A 17,668-nucleotide genomic window follows, 5' to 3' on the forward strand; every position below is an offset into this window, starting at 1 on the left:
TTAAATAAATATTTCTTGGGACCTACTTGGCCCCAGACTGTCTAGGAACTGAGATATCTTAATGAGACATGGTCAGGTACCTACATCTTAGTAGATGAGATAGACACTCACTTTAGCTATATAAGGACTCTGAAAGAGAAGCAAACCATGCTATAAACACATGAGTCAGGGGGTTCTGACCTAGTCAGGAAGTCCAGGGGAAGCTTTGCTGAGAACATCATAGGATGGCTTTCTCTGGGACTTAACAGCCTTTTCTTTTTTGGTTTCAAAGTGGCAGAACTATCACAAAGTTGCTTTTATGGGCTGAATTACTAAACAATCTTACTGCAGGTACCCTTCTCAAATATGAGAAAATAAGGCAGAACAATACTGAGATTTTTGTAAAGCATTTCTTTGATCTTGTTACCTGGTGTCTGTGGGGATCACACACAGGACCATGTGCACACTAGTAAGTGTGCTACCATTGAGTCCCATCTCTAGTACCTACTCAAGTAATCCTCATCACTGATCTCAAATGAACAAATATACAATTCAGGTTAGGGGTTAAAGAACTAGACCAAGGGGCTTGCTAGATGGCTCAGTGGATAAAGGTGCTTGTCATCAAGGGCAATGACTTGAGAACAGTTTCTGGAACTCAAATGGTGGAAGAAAAGAACCAACTCTCATAGGCTGTCTGACATCTACAAGTACCAGCCTCCTTTCTTGCACCCCTTCTCTTTGGAGAGAGAGGGGGGGGGGGAGGAAAGAGAGAGACCAAAAAGGCTCATCTTTTGGGAATTAACTGTAAAATGACAGATCTTAGATGGTTTGCTTGAATGACATGTAAATTCAAGTAAGATCAACTTTCCTTTAGTTTCCTTAAATCCGTATGTTCTTCCTTTGGATCATGTATACACATATTCGAGCACATTAGAAACATATTTACTGAAGTCATACATAAAGATTTCTTGTAAAACATCTCAGTCTAGGTTGACACTACAGAGAGATGAATTATGTCTTTTTAAAAGCTGATTGTCTTTAAAACAAAGCTGGTGATTTTTCCTTTTATACTTTGATGTTTTAATTAAAGGCTGATTAATATTAAGACTCGTCTCTCTTACAGATGCTGACTTAGTAGTTGCCATTCACTGTATGGCAACAGAGGAAGATAATGTGGTGTACGATGAAAGCTAAAGTTAATTAGGCCAAGGATTCTGAGGTCATTAAAGCTGATCTGATGAGCAACTGAGGGGCTAGGGAAGTCACTGAGCTGTGTTCTAGCTAATTCCGATTAGTGATTTGAAAATAATAGTGACTTATAGAGCACAAAAGTCAAAATGGCCTTAGAACCTTGCTGTCTATGAGCTTATAAATAAATAAATAAATAAATAAATAAATAAATAAATAAATAAATGTGTGTGGTGTGTGTGTGTGTGTGTGTGTGTGTGTGTGTGTGTGTGTGTGTGTGATGTTAAAAGTTGTATTAAGGTACCATGACCTAAATTTTCAACTTGCCTAGGTATTGCTACTCTTTGGCTGGTCACAAATCCACAGTTCTCCTTCCTCAGCATCCTGAGTACAGGGATTTCAGGTGTGTCCCACCATGCCCAGATACCATTTTGAATCCTAGAGCTCATGTGGTTTATGAGAAATAAAAAAAAAAATCCACCTAATCAGTTAAATATTTCACTTGTCTTCATGTGAAAGGCATAAGAATAGTTTTGTTGGAAAAATAATATAATTACAAGGTATCCAAGTTAGGTATTAGTTAATAAGACCAAACAAGTTACAGTGAGCTAAGTGATTTAAATTATGAGGAGGAGTAAGTTGGAAAGGACAGATATACTTTATAATAAGATGGGACGTGAGTTATGCCTTCAAATGAAGAGTAGAACTATAATAGTTCAGATGTATTAGGTATGACTCGGATAAATAATTGGAGTGCAGGACTATATCAGAAACAGGACTAGAAAAACAGTGGAGATCAAGTACTTAGTCAAAGACTGAAGAAAAAGACTGAATACTGGGACAAAGAAATAGATCAGTTTTGAAGGATCCCACCACTTAATTCACCAGGTCAGCTGGCTCGTGCATTAATTTGGGAGCATAAGGAATACTGCCAAAACTAGGGTGAAGAAAAATGCCCAGGAAATCCACCCTGGGAACCCTAGTTTTAGAAGGCTACAGAATAATTTATGTCTCCCTTTTCTGTGGGTGGGAACCATTTGCGTGCACACGGGCTGTCTGACTGCACCAGCTCCCTTTCTCCTAACAGATTCTCCTAACAGAGAATCCTTTGTTCCAACTATCGAGTTTGATAAAATGACACAGAGACCAGCACTCCCATCTGGTGCAGGGGCTGATGCCATTCCACAACACACCCTACAGGAAGTAGTTTGAGATACACAGCTGATTGATGTCCACAGCAGTAACCTTGTGGCAGGGTGGGGCAGGGACTGGTGAAGCACAAGAAAATTCTTTAGCCACTGAGTCAAATAAGCCCCAAAGTTTCTGACCTTAGAAGTCCCCCAGGAAGCAATCCTATTTCTTAACTATTTTTTTCAAAAATGTGAGGGGAGCCACATAAGCTTCTCTACGCACTGTCCCCAAATGATTTCACCAGCTAATCCAAACATTATGTGGAATCTGAAGGAAGGTTAAAAAGCAACTGCTATTTTCTAAAAGAGGGTTGTGTAATTTTTATTGTAAGGGACTTTCCTGTGTATTTTAGCATAGTCAGCCGCAATCACTAGATACTATTAGCAGTGCCCCTGTCAGTGACAGCATTCAGGACACAGGGATAGGTATGTGAGTTTGAGGCTAGCCAGGGATACTCAGTCAGATCCTATCTTTAAAAGGAAAGAAAAGACAAGGAAAGAAAGAACAAAAGAAGGAAAAGTGTCTTGGGCACTGCTAACTGTCTCCAAGGAGCAAAAGTGCTCTCTGTGTAAGAACCAGGGCATAGTATGAACTTTACACCAAACCAACCTTTCAGTTCCACATAAAGGCTTATTTGCTATGCTGCTTAACCAAGTTGTTTTTTAAATATTTTTAAATTATGTGTTGTTTGTGTGTTCCTGTGTGGGTCTGTACATGTGAGTACAGAGTTCTCAGAAGCCAGCGTATCTCCTGGACCTGCAGTTGATTATAGGTGGTGGTGAGCGCTGGGAGTGCTGGGGACTGAACTTACGTCTCTGAAAGACAGAAAGCTCTTAACTACTGAGTCTCACTCCGACTGACATTAAGAAAGTTGTTTCTCTTACACAAGTCTTCCCCTACTCCCCAGAGGGTTTCTCTATGTAGCCCTGGCTGTCCTAAAACTCATTTTGTAGACCAGGCTGTTCTCAAACTTGTACCTCTACCTCCCAGGTTTGTGACACTGTGCTCCGCTAAGCAACGTTCTTATGTTCAGGTACAACACTGGTGGCAGGAAAATCTTATGAGGGCCTCTGGAGTGGTTCCCATGAATCTTGTACCATCCTTGAGAAGGACAGATTGTGTTGTAGTCTTAATGAAGATAAGAAGAAGTACATTCTTTTCATGGTTACGTTTTCCAATTAGGACAGCTGAGACTGGGGAAATACCCATTTGGCAGGAGACAGTCCTTTAGCACAGTGCTGCCTTTGGGCAGTGACCTGACTGGATTGCCTGTGGGACTAACTTTTTCTTGGCAAAGAAGCCAACTGTACCAACTGCCAGGTCAGAGCTGCTACATGTCCCCACAAGTTCATGGCTCACTGCACATGCATGGTCATCTAGCTTCAAATTGCCCGGGTCTTCCCATGCTGTCCAGGCTAGCCTTGAACTCCTAGCTTAAAGGACCCTACCTGCTTCAGCCTCCTCAGCAGCCAGCATTGGCTCCAGCATAGTTTTTAAGGGCCCAGGCTAAGTCTGAGACCATTTGTACTCATCCCTGCACATAGCAATAAAATTAACTGTCTAGTTCTTCAGTATGTGTGATCTCCATAACTCATGTTCACTTAATAATTTATTTAACAATAAACATATTTTTGCATAGATTGCATCTTTTTTTTTTAAGAAATAGAATTTCTTTTTATACAAAACTGTATGATGACTTGTAGTTGAGAATGCTAGGTGCTGACATTATACATAAAGCATTCAATCAAATCAAAGCGCTTAGTCCTTTTCTTTGGTTTCTGATACATTTATTAGTTGTTTAAACATCTTTTTGCTATCAAAAGTGAGATCTATTAGCATTTTTGATGACATTCCATTCGACATTTTCTGAGGCACTAGGCTTTCTAAGACAACACAATGGGAGAAGCTCAGATTGCATCAAGGATGCTCACACTAAAAATACTAAGTGGGAATACTTTTTAAGTGATTTTTTATTAGACATTATATTTCCTACCTCCAACCTCTCCCATGTTAGCCTTGCTCTTTCAAATTCATAGCCTCTTTATCTTTAGTAGCTGTTACTTGCATATGTGTATGGATACACACACACACACACACACACACACACACACACACTCATTCTTTTTTTTGGATTTATGTATGTATGTATGTATGTATGTATGTATGTATTTATTTATTCCATGTATGTGAGTACACTGTCACTGTCTTCAGACACACCAGAAGAGGGCATTGGATTCCATTACAGATGGTTGTGAGCCACCATGTGTTTGCTGGGAATTGAACTCAGGACCTCTGGAAGAGCAGTCAGTGCTTTTAACCGCTGAGCCATCTCTCCAGCCCATCATTCTTAAATATATAAATACAACCTGCTCAGCCTTTATAATATGACTTGTATATGTGTTTTCAGGGCTGACCACTTAATATTGAATCACCAATTAGGGAAGACCATTTCTCTTTCTCTCAGTATTCAGTTGTCTGTAGTTCTTTGTCTAGGGGCGATACTTTTTAAAAAGAGAACTAGAAAAAGTTTGACATAATGTAAAAAGTTTCTTTGCCTCCTCCCCATTTAGTTGGTAGTGGGGGTGGAGAGGATTATCACAGTGCATTGGAATTCTAGGGGGTGAGGCAGTGGAGGGTAGTCACATAAGGGAAACAAATACCAGCAGCCAAATTTTGGGTTGGCTCCAGAGAACAACTGACATTCTGTAATCTCCCCTTAAAGGCACAGGACAAGGAAGCTCCCTGAAGCCGTTCCAGATAGGAAGTTCCTCTTCTCTTTGGACATGCATCATCAGCTGAACACCTGCATCAACAACTGTTTGTACACACGTCTCCCCTGCTGGGGAAAGTGTCCAGGACATTCTTCAACCAGATATAGATTACCACCAGAAAACAAAGGCTCCAGAGCTGGTCTAAAGACAGGCTCACTTAGAGGCAGTGCCGCTAATATCCATATCATAATCAGGTTAGCAGGACACGGCCTGCATACGACATTTAACTTAAACCTATCCCAAGTGTGGCAGGCAATGTTCCTCCAGAGCAGGAGTTCTAGAGAGGGCATCGCTGCCTTCCAGGGACCTTTGGGAAGTTACTCTTGCTAGTTCACACAGGTCAACACTCTCCAATGAACAAGACAGCTCCCCACAATAAAAAACAACCCAGTTTAAAATGTTAACATGCTGAAGGTGGGAAAACTAATACCCCATCCACAGAGGTCTCCTCGGGCAGGTAGATAGCTCTGACCTCATTTGCTCTCTCCACTAGTGACTCATTCATAGGCAGGGGCACTAACTGGCAAACCTTGGATGGACTGATAATGCCTTTGTACTATGGTGAAAGGAATGAAGACGTAACAGGGCAAATTGGCACTTCCAGCACCATACTGGACCCATCCTCCAAGGGTTTTCATCTGTGCACTTAAGAGGCTGCCTAAACTTGTTTACCAGAGGGGGCAGGAATCAAAGGACTAAAGAGCTTCTTGCTCTGGTTTGCTAGGAGGCTATCCAACTCTGTCAGAAAAACTCCAAGTATTACTGACCCTAAACTATGCTCAGTTTGTGTTAGGACAGTGGTTCTCAACCAATGGGTTGCAGCCCTTTGAGGGGGCTGGTGGGGGGAGGCAAGGTCAAAGGACCCTTTCACAAGGGCCACATAGCGCAGTATGATTCACAACAGTAACAAAATTATAGTTATGAATAGCAACAATGGGGTCACCAGAATATGAGGAGCTGTATTAAAGGGCTACAGGATCAGGAAGGTTGAAAACCACTGATTAGAAGAGCAGTGCTAGGAAGTCTGCTGTGCCTCCTCCATCCTGCTAGCCAGCCTTTAAAACAAGAACGAGAGTCTGGGGCAGGTGCTGGAGTTCAATAGGAGGACTACTTGCCTAGCATGCACAAAGCCCTCGTTCCATTTGCCAGCACTCCATAAAGCGAGGCCTTAGCCTGTAATCCCAGCACTTGAGGCAGAGGCAGACAGAAGTCATACATGACTGTTGTTGAGGGAACAGGGGTGCAAAAGAGAGGTGGAGTTAAGACTCAAAATGATCTCAATGGTTGACAAAAGCTACAACTTCAAAACAAAGAAAGCCTCTTGTTAACCACCAGACTGAATAATTTTTTGTTTTTTTCCCCTTTACCCTTCCCAGGAAGGTCACACTAGGGGAATCTTTGGCTCAAGTTTCAATGTTACAAACAAAGGTCCCTCCTCTCTTATTAGACAAACGCAATTCCTTTTCCTCAGAAACGGAATTTCCTGAAAAGATTAGCTAACATCTTCTCCTCACCATTTTCTGAAAACATGCTCCACAGCCATGATTTCTGAAAAAGCCCCTTCCTTTCTATTTCCCACACAAAGTAGCAGAGAGAAGAGGCCTTGGTAAATGTCCCAGTGTGGGATGACTGAGGACTTTATCTGCTTAGAATGAAAAGGCTTCTTCTGTTGGTGTCTAAATGATACTTACTAGCCAACCAGATTCTACAAATTCTGTGGAGGTGATAAAAGGAAAACCTTCCTTAGGAATAGTAACTTTGGGAAACCATTTTCTCCACAGACTAACTGCAACTCTATGGTTTATCAAAATTGCAGTCCCAAGTGACCCTGAAGGCTTCATAGAGTGGACAATCCACCTCTTCCCCACAGTCAGATCAAAGAATGGCCTGTGGCTGCCTCACAGAGTCTTATCTTTCATTAGATTTTGTGCTAAGTGTGAGACCACTAAAAAGAAAAACTTTAAGCTAAAATGCCTCTAAATACTTATATTCGTTTGATTTTTCTTATTGAAAATGTTTTGCTGAGTCATGCTTTATGGTCACTGCTGGAGCAAGGGAAGATTAGTTGACTTCCGAACTACAAGACATCAGTCCAGAAACTCAACACTTACTCCCATCGTGAACAAGATTTCATCTGTAGAATGGGTCCAGAAGACCTTTCTGCAAGTTCTAAAGGCCTGGGTAACTGATTGAGAGCTTGCCTCTCTTATTGTTCTCATTTCCCAAGAGCTCAGCCAAGAGAGGGCCCCTCCTTCCTGGCCAAAGTCCTTTGCTGGGAAGAGGCCAAAAGAAAAAAGAAGAAAAAAAAAAAAAAGCCTCCCTATTAGGAAATCTAGTGAACAGGATTCTGACTTAACCATCAACTGGGAGAATGGTAGAGGTATTGACTGTTTTATAGTAAGTACATACTGACTTCAACAAAATATTTCAGCAACCTTCCCCTTCACTTCTAGGCTTGCCTTGTCAACACGCTCAGCCTGTAGATAAACACCTGCCAGTACCCAGCTGACTGGTTCCAGCCTTTATAACCATAATACTGGGTGGTAGCAGCTTATTCTTAGAACACAGCAAAGCTAGCTGGGGACAGCTAAACAGCTACTGAACACGGGGCGTTCTTAGGGAACTAACATGCTAGACATAAAGCTCACCCAGTGAACCTTCCAGCTTCATCAAAGTCCAGAACATCTCCCTAAACCAGTAGTTCTCAGTCTGTGGGCTGTGACTCCTTGGGTTATCCAAATGACCCTTTAACAGGGGTCGCCTAGGGCCATCTGCATTTCAGATATTTACCTCATGATTCATAACAGTGACAAAATTATAGTTATGAAGTAGCAACAAAAATAATTTTTATGGTTTGGGGGGTCACGACACATGAAGAACTTTATTAAGGGATTACAGCATTAGGCAGGTTGAAAATCACTGTTTTAAACCAAGGGAAAAATACTTACTAAATTCAAACACAACTTATGCCCTTTATGGGTTCTTTTTGATGTAAGTGTGTATTTTTGTTTGCTTCTGAAACAAGGTCTTACTTATGTAGGACAGGCCGGTCTTGAACTCATGATCTTCCAACCATAGCCTCCCATATGCTGTGCCACCATGCCTGACTAACACAATTTTCACAGGCTTGTTTACCTCCTTCTGTAGCTCACTGAAGATTAGATTTCTACAGGCAGGCCCAGCAACTGCTGTGGGAGTGATGGCAGCGGTACACTGGTAACCTTGTTATGCTATATTGTTATGCTATATTGTTTTGAAATGTGTACTGTTTTTCATTGTTATATTGCGATTTTCTACTCTGGGTTTTTTCTAAAATAATTTTCAATAGGTAGTTAATTGAGCCATCTACACAGAGAGAAGAATGTAATTCCTAACATCACGGTAGTGGGGAAAATTAAAAAATTATCTCCTTACTATGTATCTATATAACCAATCTGACCTGTAGAAACCACAAGTAAGCTTTCCCCCTGGTCTATGATTAGTCCTTTACTGAAGCTTGCTGGCTGAGTCTCATCAAAGGGATATAACACTGTAGACTAAGGTGCAGCTGAGGAACCATCCATCTGCACATAATGGCCTCCTACTGCAGCTCTAGCATGGTCAAGGTCAGCCTGATCAGCTACCTTGGTGAGTATACAGAGTACACTGGCCATTTGTTTCTTGAGGTCATCCATCTCTTGTGATTTCAATGAAACAAGACTTGTTAAAGTGTTTATGGCCATGGTGAGATTGGAACCTATAGGCTGAGGTTATGAACTGATATGGCCAACTTCAAGACTGAGGATCCAAGCTGAGAAACATCACTTGCAGTTGAACGATTCATCATTGGTTGTTGTGATCAATCTGAGTAACTCTCCTTGCCTGTCTTGACTTCTGGGCTCAACAACCCTGTTCTGGATTAGATGTTCTTGGACTAGATCCTCTATAGACACCAATAGTACCTTCTTGGGGGAGCTTACGATTGGAGACTGAACAGTCTGGGCCTTCCTGTCTTGATTGGGACAGGCTACTGGCTGACACTGCAGCGCCTGAGTACCCATCAAGCAGAGCCCCTTGTCTGGTTCACTGAGGCTTTTGATAACATTGGCTCAACAAATAAGCACTTTAGTAGGCACTCATACCACAGTGATGCAGGAACATTTACTATAAAATAGCCTCGACTATCTCCTGAGTCCTCAAAAATACCGCTCCAAGAATACCTTCTTTCTAATGTTAGCTTGCACCCTTTAGGGAAAATGAATGACAATACACTGCTGAGAAAATGAGGCAGGTTGGGGTTACAGCTCAGCAGAATACTTGCCTAGCAAGTGGGAGGCTCAATATAGACCTATGCAAAAAAAAATTTAAAATAATTCCTTCACAAACTAGGATCTGTTGAGATATAACTGTTTTGGAGCCTATAGGGAGTCAGTTTTCTAAACAAAAAATCATTTATCTGATTAGACAGCTAATTTTAAGTAACTCAGATCCTGGTAAACCGTAAAAAATTGACACAAACTTATATAAGTTTCTGCTTACAAGGACCTTTGAACAGAAAAGGAAACAACGTATGAGCTAACACAGAACAGGCCACGTTGCTAATGAAACAGAGGTATATATGCCATGGGTCTGAATATTCTCTAACTACCAAGACACTCAAATATGATGATCTTTTGTAGCTACAGATTACACTATCTCCAAACGTGGCTTTTGCCAATATCACACTAGGATCTGTCTATAATGTTATAACCTCCCAGGGTCAGTGCGCCCCTGCTTTGGTGCCAGTAGCCCCTTTCTCCTTTTTGAGATAAGGCCTTACTATATAGGTTGCCTGAGAACTTGCAATCCTATATCAGTTGCCTAAGACCCGAGACTATAGGTGTGTGCTACCATGCACATTCCGATAAGGAGTGTTATCTGTGGAAATAATTAGCATTGGCGATAGAATGTAGTACAACACACATTACTTCCGAACCATCCCATGTGCCATGAGGGGTGTGCCAGCAGAGTGAGGTACTTGAGGCATTTGTAACTCCAGGAACTCTTGAGCACAGGCTCACAGTGCGAGCCAAGACCCAACACATAAGTACTTGACCAGTAAATCAATATTTTGGGTTCTGGACATTTGATCCTATTGTTTGACTCACAAAATCTCAGTACCAGAAAATGTAACAATGTTAAGAGACTAAACATTTTATAAGTAAGATTTCACAAACTCTCCTACAGGCAAGGGATTTGTACACGAGGGGTCAGGAGTTAAAGGCTGCTTCTTGCAAATCAGAAATTTCTTTGATTCAGTGTTTCACTTAATAATTCATGAAAACCTTACATTGTTTCATAATCTATCAATAAAGTCCCTCTGAAAATATGTGCAGAATTAACATTTCAGGAGAAGGCTCACAGCTCAGTCTGAGAAACAGGACTATGAACACTTTCACTGCAGTTACCAAATCTGTTAACTTGAAAGTTGAAGAAATCATGAAGAGATTCTTAGACTAAGAGACAAGGCTTTTTTCCATACCCTTAATTGGCTGTAAAGATAGAAGGAAACCACAAAAGAAAAATGTTCAAAGCCGTCTTCTTAGACATCCAAGAGACTCTTAAGACTCTACACAGTGTGTTTTGGTGGTAATGAAAGTAAAGATAAGAAACCTGACCCAAGTGACAAAACGGACTCTCTACTGATATCTAAAGTGTAAGCATTAATGAGAGAAAGGAAATAAAAAGGGGGCAAAACTTACTTTGAAATCTGCTAGTTGCTGGTTGATGACATCGACTTCAGTCCCCACAATCCACTGAAGAGCTTCTCCCTCCTCTGCAGCAGTGGCAGCATCATTGAGCGCTTTCAGTTTACTGTAGAAGTCCTCTACTCGGCCCAGCGTCAGCTCTAGCTGCTCCTGGCGAGCTTTCCCTCGCTCTGTCAGTTTACCACACTGCTTGTTAAGGGCTTCTAGCTCCCTCTTGAGACCCAGTAAGTCTAAAGTCCCCTCTTCCTCCAACATTTTTCGACACTCTGCTTCAGAGTCCTCTATGTCAAGCCTGAGGGCTTGGATTTTGTTAAGGAATAGCCGTATGTCCTCAATTTGTGACTGGAGGCTATCTGTGTCTCTACCAATGGCTCCCATGCCATCTAGCTCATCATCCAGGTCAGCCAATTGAGAAAACATTTCTCGGACTCGACAGTGAAACTGCCCGATCCCCTCTAGCTTGTTCTCCATGGTCAGGCAGCTACTGTTCACTCTTTGCTTCACTTCTAAGAACTCCTGCTGTGCAAGCTCAGCTTGGTGCACGAGTGGGGAAGCATCAGATCCATCTGGGGCATCCTCTACGAGTCCCCGAGTGAAGTCCCGCAGATAGTCTACCTGAGGGTCCAAGGCCTGCAGCACTTCTCGCTGAGCCTTTAGCTTCTCCAGATTCTTGTTACTACAGGCTTGAGAGCCCAAGGCATCAAAGATTTCAAGCTGGTGTTTGGCTCCTTCAACTTTCTTTTCAATGTTCTTAAAGCTTTCCTGGAACTCCTTGAGCCTCTGAGTCATTTCTTCTAGAGAGCCTGTTTTGGCCTGCAGCTCCTCAGTAATGGCATCCATGTTCTGGTTGAGTCCAGCCTTCTCATCTCGGATCTCATCTTCATCAATTTCTGAAGAATTGATAAGAATGTCAGCAGCACTATTCAGTATTTCCAGCAGGGAGCGGCGCTTCTCTGCCTCATTCAGCATAGCCTTTGACCTTAAGAGGCTAGACTCTAGTTGTACTGGATCCAGGGTAACCTGCAACTCAGACATCTTGGACTTGCAATCTTTTATCCAGGGCACAAGGTCTTCCACATGCCACTGATACTTCTGAGCTTTCTGCATACAGTCCTTGAGCCTAGACTGTCTGTCTACAGTTTTTTTATTAAGATCTTCCCAATGGCTTTTGAGTTCAACCAGTTGGTTTTGTAAAGTCTTTTTCTCTTCTCCAGGGGGCACAGAAAGCAGCAGAGACTCCCCCTCAGCCACGATCACCTCATAGGAACCACTGTGCTGATTAAGGTTCTTCTGAAACTCTTCATTCTCTTGTAGCTGAGACTGGAGCCTTTCCAATTTTGCAGAAATTGGGCAGTTTTTTGCTTGCTGACTTTGTTTTTCATCTAACCAGGTCCTCAGCTCATCAAACATTTGCTGGAATTGCTGGGTGCTGGCAAGAGCTGCCTGGAGTCTGTTCATGCGGTCAGCTGACATAAGAAAATGAAATTAAGATCAATCAGGCCTGAACATGGAATTTAAAACGTTTGCTAACAGTGTATGGTCAAATCTTAAGAATAAGTAACAAATAATAATTGAGTCTGACATAAAAATAAGAACAAAACCAGGTTCCTATATATACTCAATCCTCTGATCAACCATGTAACATGACCTGACACATTTAAGTCAATAAAAACTAAAAGTGGGGCTGGAGAGATGGCTCAGTGGTTAAGAGTATTGGCTTTTCTTCCAGTGGACCCAGGTTCAATTCCCAGCAACCACATGACAACTCACAACTGTCTGTAAGTCCAGTTCCAGGGGATCTGACACCCTCTCCTTACATAGACACATGCAGGCAGAACACCAATGCATATGAAATAAAAAAAAAACAACCAACCAAAAAACAAAACAAACAAACAAAAACAAACAAAAACCTGAAAGTCATATCATTTCCAGAAGAGGGACAAATTTAATACAAAAATTTTCATCAAAAGGTGGGGGCAGTGTGATGGCACATGCCTTTAATCTGAGGAGGCAGAGGCAGGTTGATCTCTGTGAGTTCAAGGCCAGCCTGATGTACAAATTAAGATCTAGGAAAACCAGGGCTATTGTTACACAGAAACATCGTATGGTGAAAAAACCAAACCAAACCAAACCAAAACAAAAAGGAGAGATGGCTAACTAAGCAGTTAGCAGTACTCAGTGCTCTTGGAGAGGACCAACCCATGTTTGGTTTCTAGCACCAACATGGCAGCTCATAAGTCCTTGTACTCTCATTCCACAGATAAGAAACTACGTGTAAGCAAATGATAAAGATTACTAAAAATCTTAAAAATCCCCAAATACACTCTAATTTTGCACTCACGGGGTCGGGAATAGGCATGTGCATCAGCAACACAGAGAAAACAAGGGCTGGGTATTTAAAAGTGTGTGTATAACTGCACCCATCAATGTGTTCAGAGGTGAGTGTGTGCAGGCTCGCTGATGTGGCCTTAGAGCTTTATCTCCAGTACTGTGGTGGTCATGGGACGCTCTACACACACCAGTGCTCACTGGATAATAACCACTCAAGTCTCACTGTCACTAGAAGGACGGGTAAGTGAATCTCATGCTAGCCCCGAGAACTGATGGAAGGGTCATTCTAGATTCTGGCCGGCCTCGCCATTCCTTTCGCTTGTTATTCTCACCTGCGAGGTCTTCTAAGCCTTGGAGTGGCAGGGCAACTGTCTCCAAACGTTTCTTCAGCTCATCCTTGAGGTACTGCTCGCCAATGAGCAGTGAGAGTTCTTGGCACAGCGTCTGAGCCTCCTTCATCTCATCGTCTAGTTGTCCCAAGTCAGACCGAATCTCACTGGTCTCCTCTAGCTGCTGCTTCACAGCATCAGGTTGGGTGCTGATGGCTGACTGGCCACTCAGTCGCTGTCCAACTGCCTTCACCTTTTCTGATAAGTCCTGGAGCAAGTCTTGGTATTGGGTACTTTTAACAATAGCTTGGTCAATTTGGGTGGAACGGGAGTTAAGCTTGTCGGTGAGCTCAACCCACTTCTGACTGATGCTTTGCAGATCTTTGTGTACTTGGCTGGCAGAGGGAGACACATCTCCAGGACCCGTGAGGATGCCCTGAGCTGCCTCAGTCAGCTGCTCATGCTGCTGCCTTCGTGCTTCAAATTCCTTCAGCATAAACTGGAACAGAAATAACGTGGAGATGTTTAGACAGGGAAAGCAGATCTAAAAGCAGTATCAAAACAAAAACTGAGTTTGGACTGTGCCAGCCCATTTTGAAAATATGCCAGAAAACTCTAGGACCAGATTACTAAGATAATTCTTTAAGAATTGCTTAATACAACTTTATTCTGAAAGAATCACTGATTGTAATTTTCTCCTTTATTTTTTCTACTTTGTTTTAGTTTGGTTGTTATGGTCATCGCAGACTGAGAAAATGGGCTAAACTTCATCAGGCAGTTCACACTGGTCCTCTGAAAGTTCACACACCGCTCCGTGTTAGTCACAGTCTCACTAAGCTCAGACTCTGCAGGCATCTGATCTTTCTTTACTGGAATTCCATATACCAACTAAACACTATAACACAACACAGTTAGAGAAAGACTGTCATTAAAGCAAGCACCATGCTTTTAATTAATTTATTATTAATCTCTGCTGCTCTCACCAAAGACATTGGAATTTCAAGTGCTGAGGCCTGAGTGCCTGTGCCCCAATCCTGGCTGTATTACCCTAGCTGTATATCTCTAAAAAGCTTCTAAAACTACCTTCAAACCTTAGCTCCCTTAGAAAGACAAGGATAGTAAAGTTATTATCTCAGCTTCTGTAAAAACTAAACAAGGCAGTTCATGGACAATGTATAACATTTTTACAAAATAAGACATGACCTCAAGAAATAACAGGTGTGAAAAAGTGGACTATAATAAAATGCAATGAGGGTAAAGATTATAAATCAAATCTGGAATAGGACTGATTAAGTATGTTGGGCTAGAAACAACAGGCCAAAGAGGAGAATCAGAAAAGCTACCCCAGCTATCACAAGAAGAGTGAACTAATGGGCCAGTGAGGTGGCTCAGGACGTAAGGGCACTTGCCACTAAGACTATGACTTGAGTTCCATCCCTAGAGTCTAGAGGTTTCTGACCTCCACATGTATGTGCTCACACACATGTCCCTGCTTGACTCGAATATTCAAAACAGCACGGAGACTAGTGAAGGGTGCCTCTGGGAGGGCCTAGGATCAACATAGGTTTCTTAATAAATGAAGCTGGCAAAATAGGCTAGGACCAGACTGTAAAAGGCCTGATACACTACACTGAACAAGAACTTAGATTGTTCAATAGGCAGCCAAGAACACTGAGCTTTTGAATAGACTCAGGTATGGAAGTTGTATGTAATTGGGAGGCTGTTCTGATGCCATAGTCTACAGATTAAATCTTCACAGAGAATGGGGAAGATATAGTTCTCGAAGGATGGTCCAAGTGTATGTTATAGTGCCTACGCCCTTTCAGAATCCAGAGAATCAGAACTATTTTCATAATAGTAGGATGGTTTTTGTCTTTTAAAGTACGTGTTTTTATATTCAGGGATGGCACTATAGTGCATTCCCCCTTTTTAAATTCATTGACCTTACTGCCTGTTAATGATGTCGGTAAGAGTTCTGTTTATTACCTGATGGGCATCTTGATGAACATCTCACAATACACTCTTATTAAGCTGAGAAAGGTGAACCTTGTCTGGGGCTATGATGAACTCTACCTGCTGGGAGCAGCACTGAATCCCAGACTCCATGATGCCTACTTGTTTGATCTAGGCATTAAGTAGCATGGCTCACCTGGACCTGCTGCTTCTGGGCATTCAACATGTTGGGGTCAATAGACAGGGGACCAAGAACTCCCATCATCAGCTCCTTTTCCATCAGCCAAGGGCGGAGCTGGGACTCTGCAGCCTGGAAGCAGGCCAGATGGCTTGCAGATTCCTCTAGCTGCTTTTGGCGAGCCACAGTAACCTCGGTGGCCTTTTCCCATCGGGAATCTGTGGAGAGGAAATGAGAGAGAATGCAGTTAGCTTGGTCTCTAAGCTGTACTCCTTATGTACTACAGGAAGTGACACAAGAACCCCTATTTAATATTTTTAAAAATTAAAAATAACCTTAAACCATCTAAAACTAAAGTATCACAAATAGTTCTGTGTGTTCCTTAGGCTGGTAGTGACAGGAAGCTACATGCGATGAAACTGTATGGAAGGCCCCTGTCTGCCGCATGCTCTGTATAAGACAGATCACATATATTATAGTACCATTATAAACATTTTCCAAGAAATTTGTTACAAATATCCATTTATATTATGTATAATTAAATACCATGAACACACAAATTATTTAATCTCTTTATCAGATTATTTCTCATTTTTCTCTTAATTTAATTTTAAATGTGTATGTCTGTGTGTGAATATTTGCACACGATTGCAGTGCTCTCAGATATGATGGTGCTTGAGTTACAGAAGGCTGTGAAATAACCAACATGGGTGTTGTGACCCTGCTCTGCTGTAAGAGCAGTATGTGCTGTAAGCACTGAGCTGGCTCTCTAAGTCCAGGTGTTGGTGTGCTTTTGTTTTTGAGGCAGGGTCTCGTCACGTAGCCCTGGCTGGCTCAGCTTTTCAGAGAACTACTTGCTTCATCACCAAGTGCTGGTTAAAGACACTTGTTTTCTTCCTTCCTTCCTTTCTTCCTTGCTTTTTGGCCTTGCATTCACAGAGATCTACCTGCCTCTGCCTCCCGAGTGCTGAGATTCCCACTTTCATTTTTATCCCCAATATTCTCTTTAGCTTCTGATCAGAGTAGACTATCAGCTTGACTTGTCCTAGAAAGCCAGATTTCTCCTGACTTGAATTTCTAAAATTTCCCCTGTTCAGGTCATTATCTGGTCCTAGACAGATAGGCATTTTGCTTCCTTACAAAAGTTAATTGAAATTAGTTCCAGATTTTTAGTGTGTACTGACATTTTTGATTTGTTTTAGAGACAAGATTTTTAAAAAGTAATTTATTTTAATTTTATGTGCATTGTTGTTTTGCCTGCATGTTTGTCTGTATGTGGGTGTTTTATACCCTGGACCTGGAGTTACAGACAGTTGTGAGCTGCCACGTGGGTGCTGGGAATTGGAACTTGGGTCCTCTTGAAGAGCAGACAGTGATCTTAACTGTTGGGCTGTCTCTGCAGCCCCAGACAAGATATTTTAAGAATGAAGCATCCCTGTGATGACTCACTGAGGTCCTCTTGCATTTTCCTCCAGTTTTCTGCTTCTTGTGAATTGGGATATGCTTCCAGTAATCCAGCCAGGGCTTCCTTTACTTTCTGGATTTTGGGGGAATTCTGCTCCAATTCAGCCAGGAAAGCCTAGGAAAAAGTACAATATATATGCCATGAGCTTCTGGGCAGAAGGCACAGCTTTGTGTATGGGAGAAGTCTGGAAGACCAACTAAGATGGAGGTCTCAGTTGCTCATGGCTCACTCCTCGAACTTAATGCATTCAAGTTCTTTGATTCAGAATTTACTTTAAAATGAAAATGGTAGGATCTGAGCTCTTTTAAGTACAACACATCAATGAACTCAACTGAGTGGGGACCATCACTTCTTACTAATCAGAAGTGCCAAGGTAAGATGATGGCAGTATTTTGGTCGGTGGAGAGCTGATATGCCACAAACTGGGACATTACAATTTTTGAAGAAAATTTCTAATAAGAAAATTTCTATGTGTCTGACAATTTCTCTAGTCCACATATAACTTTAAACATTAAATTAATATTAGTTTGAGTATTTGTCTGCTGTTTTTGTATCAC

General features: G+C 41.9%; 1 protein-coding gene across 21 annotated transcripts in view; it reads right to left on the minus strand.

The window, feature by feature from the left end:
• The window catches only part of Macf1 (microtubule-actin crosslinking factor 1), a 325,822-nt gene that overhangs the window by 68,763 nt on the left and 239,391 nt on the right, over positions 1-17,668 (minus strand). For all 21 annotated transcript variants that reach the window (NM_001135758.3, XM_087549955.1, XM_087549954.1 and 18 more), the window contains 4 exon segments: positions 10,850-12,321; positions 13,519-14,014; positions 15,665-15,864; positions 17,096-17,225. In NM_001135758.3, coding sequence (NP_001129230.2) covers positions 10,850-12,321; positions 13,519-14,014; positions 15,665-15,864; positions 17,096-17,225 — 2,298 coding nt within the window.

Source organism: Rattus norvegicus, chromosome 5, assembly GCF_021556685.1.
Source record: "Rattus norvegicus strain SHRSP/BbbUtx chromosome 5, alternate assembly SHRSP_T2T, whole genome shotgun sequence".
In the NCBI taxonomy this organism is placed as follows: Eukaryota; Metazoa; Chordata; class Mammalia; order Rodentia; family Muridae; genus Rattus; species Rattus norvegicus.